Genomic DNA, 5,000 nt, shown 5'->3' with positions numbered 1-5,000 from the left:
CATTATTTACATTTGACGGATATTTGTCCTCATCTTGTTTGTTGTTAACACAACGTTTCGGCTGATATACCCTCCAGCCTTCATCAGGTGTCCTGGGAAAATTTCAAACCTGGGTTCTCATTCCATGGGCATATGGCGTACTGGTTAAGAGTGCTGGCTACTAACCCCAAGATTTCAAGTTCGATTCCAGGCAGTGACCTGAATAATAATAATAATAATAATAATAATAATGATGATGATGATAATTACAAGTATAATAATAATAATAATAATTCTTGAGGTGTTGCTCTACTACTTTTATATTGACCCCACTGCATGCATTTGAGCCCTTGTGTGTGTGTTAGAAAATCAATTTCTCTAATTATTGGTTATTCTTAATTATTTTGCAGAAGATGTACGTGTCATGCATGTTGCATGTGCCATTGAACAGTGCTTTACCAATGTTTCAAACTGGTGCCAACTTTTTGATGAGGACGACTTCAAGGTTCTTGAATATCTCGGAGATCTGAAGGTGATTATTTTTTTCAATCATTGCCAGTGCCCCTGGACTGGCTCCTGTGCAGGTGGCACGTAAAATACACCATTTTGAGCATGGCCGTTTGCCAGTACCGCCTGACTGGCCTTCGTGCGGGTGACACGTAAAAGCACCCACAACACTCTCGGAGTGGTCGGCATTAGGAAGGGCATCCAGCTGTAGAAACTCTGCCAAATCAGATTGGAGCCTGGTGCAGCCCGTCCAACCCATGCTGGCATGGAGAGCGGACGTTAAACGATGATGATGATGATGATCTATCTGTCTGTCTGTCATAATAATAACAATAATAATAAGATTGGTAGTGTTATCATGTACATTGTTTTGTCTTGGTATGTTGTTGGCACTCGGTCACTTACGACGTCGAGGGTTCCAGTTGATCCGATCAACGGAACAGCCTGCTCGTGAAATTAATGTGCAAGTGGCTGAGCACTCCACAGATACGTGTACCCTTAACGTAGTTCTCGGGGATATTCAGCGTGACACAGAGTGTGAGAAGGCTGGCCCTTTGAAATACAGGCACAACAGAAACAGGAAGTATGAGTGAGAGAAAGTTGTGGTGAAAGATGAAGGGTAAAGTTAGTGTTAGTCTTTCATTATAATTCCATTCACATCTAGCATGGAGAGTGGATGTTAAATGATGATGATGATGATCATTATTATTATTATTATTAAAATGGCAAGCTTGCAGAATCATTAGCCTGCTGGGTGAAATGCATAGTGACATTTCATCTGTTTACACTCTGAGTTCAAACTCTACCCAGGTCTACTCTGCCTTTCAGGTCGATAAATTTAGTACCAGTGAAAACACGGGCTGATATAATCAACTAGTCCCCTCCCCTCAAATTTCAGGCCTTGTGTGCCTATAGTAGAAAGGATTATTATTATTATTATTATTATTATTATTTTATGTTTGACTTTTGTTTTGCATTTGTACAAGTTGGATCCAAGTCTCAACCCAGAGACCTCAAGAGACAACAAGTTAGAAGTTCATGTAGGTGTTATGCCTAGGGTACCATATATTTGGATTTGTACATAGTGTTGTTCTAGAGAATGTTTAAGAAACCATAAGAAAATTATGTTTGTTTTAAAATTTGAGTTCACACAGACAGTATTTATTATTATTATTATTATCATCATTATTATTATTACTATTATTCTTAAGATGGTGAGCTGGCAGAATCATGAGCACGGGGGATGAAATGCTTAGTGGTATTTCGTCTACCGTTACGTTCTGAGTTCAAATTCCGCCAAGGTCGACTTTGCCTTTCATCCTTTCGGGGTCGATAAATTAAGTACCAGTTATGCACTGGCGATCGATGTAATCGACTTAATCCCTTTGTCTGTCCTTGTTTGTCCCCTCTATGTTTAGCTCCTTGTGGGTAATAAAGAAATAGGTATTTCGTCTAATGATGATGATGACAATGATCATGATGACAATGATGATGATGATTATGATAGCTCTGTGAACTTTTCTCCATTTTGTTGTTTACTTTGGTTACAATGCTATGCAGAGCATCCATCGCAGCAGATAATTAGGCCATCTGGATGATCTAATTAATTGCAGTGATGGCTGTTCAGATAACATGGTGACCAAGAAGTTGACTTCTTTTAAGTGTACCTATGGAATTAGGTCACCTAGGTGGCTTAATCAGCTACTTTTACGAAACTTCAGGTGACCTATTTAGCACTTAAAGTACAGGTATTTCTTCAATTTTCTAGGTGATTTGATCTCCTACTATCTTTTACTCTCTTTTACTTGTTTCAGTCATTTGACTGCGGCCATGCTGGAGCACCGCCTTTAGTCGAGCAAATCGACCCCAGGACTTGTTCTTTGGAAGCCTAGTACTTATTCTATCGGTCTCTTTTGCCGGACCGCTAAGTTACGGGGACGTAAACACACCAGCATCGGTTGTCAAGGGATGTTGGGGGGGTGGACAAACACAGACACACAAACACACATACACATATATATACATTTACATATATACGATGGGCGTCTTTCGGTTTCCGTCTACCAAATCCACTCACAAGGCTTTGGTCAGCCCGAGGCTATAGTAGAAGACACTTACCCAAGGTGCCACGCAGTGGGACTGAACCCGGGACCATGTGGTTGGTAAGCAAGCTACTTACCACACAGCCACTCCTGCGCCTATGATAACTTTCATCTTTCTAGGCTTGATGAAATAAAGTACCAGTGAAATACTGGGGGTAGGTTTAATATTCCTATAAAACATCCTAGATGTAAATGGAATTATAATAAAAGATTAACACTAAATTTACATTTTGTCCTGGGATTGATGAAATAAAGTACCAGTGAAATATTGGGGGTAGGTTTAATATTCTTATAAAACATCTCAGTTGTGAATGGAATTATAATAGAAGACTAACACTAAATTTACATTTTGTCCTTCCAGGATTGATGAAATAAAGTACCAGTGAAATACTGGGGGTAGGTTTAATATTCCTATAAAGCATCCTGGATGTCAATGGAATTATAATAGAAGACTAACACTAACTTTACCTTTTGTCCTTCCAGGATTGATAAAATAAAGTACCAGTGAAATATTGGGGGGAGGTTTAATATTCTTATAAAACATCTCAGTTGTGAATGGAATTATAATAGAAGACTAGCACTGATTTCACCCTTCGTCCTTTTGGGGTTGATAAAATGAAGTAGATTTTAATCAACTCCAAACACTACTCTAAGCATTTAATGTTCTTGTGCCAATATGGAAAGTTTGATATACTGAAATATTCTTTATCGATCTTCTATTTTCCAATCGCCATCAGCAATACTGGAAGTGTGCCTATGGCAACCAGATCAGTTATAAACAGAGCTGCCCTCTTGCCAAAAGCATCATTGAGGATCTCCAGAATTCCGTCAATGCCCACGTTGTAGGGGAAAGGTTTGTGCTATTTTTTGTCTTTTACTTGTTTCAGTCATTTGACAGTCCTGGTCCAGCAGACCTCTGTTCAAAGTTGTTCCAGCTGTGACCATCCCATCTTTTATTCAGGCATAATGTATCTAGGACTACATTATCTAATGTACAATATAGTCGTATTAATGGCTATATTTGTTTTTTTTAGCCCCAGGTCAGTCCTGATCCACCAGACCTACAATCAGAGATGCTCCAGATGTGACCATCCCATCTTTTATTCAGGCATAATGTATCTAGGACTACATTATCTAATGTACAATATTGTCGTATTAATGGCTATATTTGTTTTTTTTAGCCCCAGGTCAGTCCTGATCCACCAGACCTACAATCAGAGATGCTCCAGCTGTGACCACCCCATCTTTTATTCAGGCATAATGTATCTAGGACTACATTATCTAATGTACAATATAGTCGTATTAATGGCTATATTTGTTTTTTTAGCCCCAGGTCAGTCCTGATCCACCAGACCTACAATCAGAGATGCTCCAGCTGTGACCACCCCATCTTTTATTCAGGCATAATGTATCTAGGACTACATTATCTAATGTACAATATAGTCGTATTAATGGCTATAGTTGTTTTTTTAGCCCCAGGTCAGTCCTGGTCCACCAGACCTACAATCAGAGATGCTCCAGCTGTGACCACCCCATCTTTTATTCAGGCATAATGTATCTAGGACTACATTATCTAATGTACAATATAGTCGTATTAATGGCTATAGGTGTTTAGCCCCAGGTCAGTCCTGATCCACCAGACCTACAATCAGAGATGCTCCAGCTGTGACCATCCCATCTTTTATTCAGGCATAGTGTATCTAGGACTACATTATCTAATGTATAAGATAGTGGTCATTATTAGTGGCTATAGTTGTTATTGTTGTTGTTTAACCCCAGGTCAATCCTGATCCACCAGACCTACAATCAGAGATGCTCCAGTTGTGACCATCCCATCTTTTATCCAGACATAGTGTATCTCGGACTACATTAACTAATGTACAGTATAGTAGTTAGCATTAGTGACAACAATTGTTGTTTAACCCCAGGTCAGTCTTGATCCAGCAGACCAATGATCAAAGATGTTCCAGCTTTGACCATCCCATCTTTTATTCAGGCATAGTGTATCTAGGACTACATCATTCAAACTATCCATTCATTATTTAAGACAGCAGATTGTCATTTAAGGTACATTAAGGGTTACTCTTTTACTCCTTTACTTGTTTCTGTAATTTGACTGTGGCCATGCTGGAGCACCGCCTTTTAGTCGATCAAATCAACCCCAGGACTTATTCTTTGTAAGCCTAGTACTTATTGTATCGGTCTCTTTTGCCGAACCGCTAAGTGACGGGGACATAAACACACCAGCATCACTTGTCAAGCAATGTTGGGGAGACAAACACAGACACACAAACATACACACACATACATATATATATATATATATATATATATATATATATATATATATATATATATATATATACATATACATATATACGACGGGCTTCTTTCAGTTTCCGTCTACCAAAT

At 38.9% G+C, this 5,000-nt stretch overlaps 1 protein-coding gene across 1 annotated transcript in view; it reads left to right on the top strand.

The window, feature by feature from the left end:
- LOC106879508 (multiple inositol polyphosphate phosphatase 1) overlaps positions 1-5,000 on the top strand; it is a 7,625-nt gene that overhangs the window by 1,268 nt on the left and 1,357 nt on the right. The window contains exons 2-3 of the mRNA XM_052977926.2: positions 390-511; positions 3,326-3,441. Of these exons, the coding sequence (XP_052833886.2) occupies positions 390-511; positions 3,326-3,441 (238 nt within the window). The remainder of the gene's footprint in view (positions 1-389; positions 512-3,325; positions 3,442-5,000) is intronic.

This window comes from Octopus bimaculoides, chromosome 29, assembly GCF_046866305.1.
Source record: "Octopus bimaculoides isolate indiv1 chromosome 29, ASM4686630v1, whole genome shotgun sequence".
Lineage (NCBI taxonomy): Eukaryota > Metazoa > Mollusca > Cephalopoda > Octopoda > Octopodidae > Octopus > Octopus bimaculoides.
Note: the sequence above shows the minus strand (reverse complement) of the source record. Positions and strands in the feature narration are given on the sequence as shown.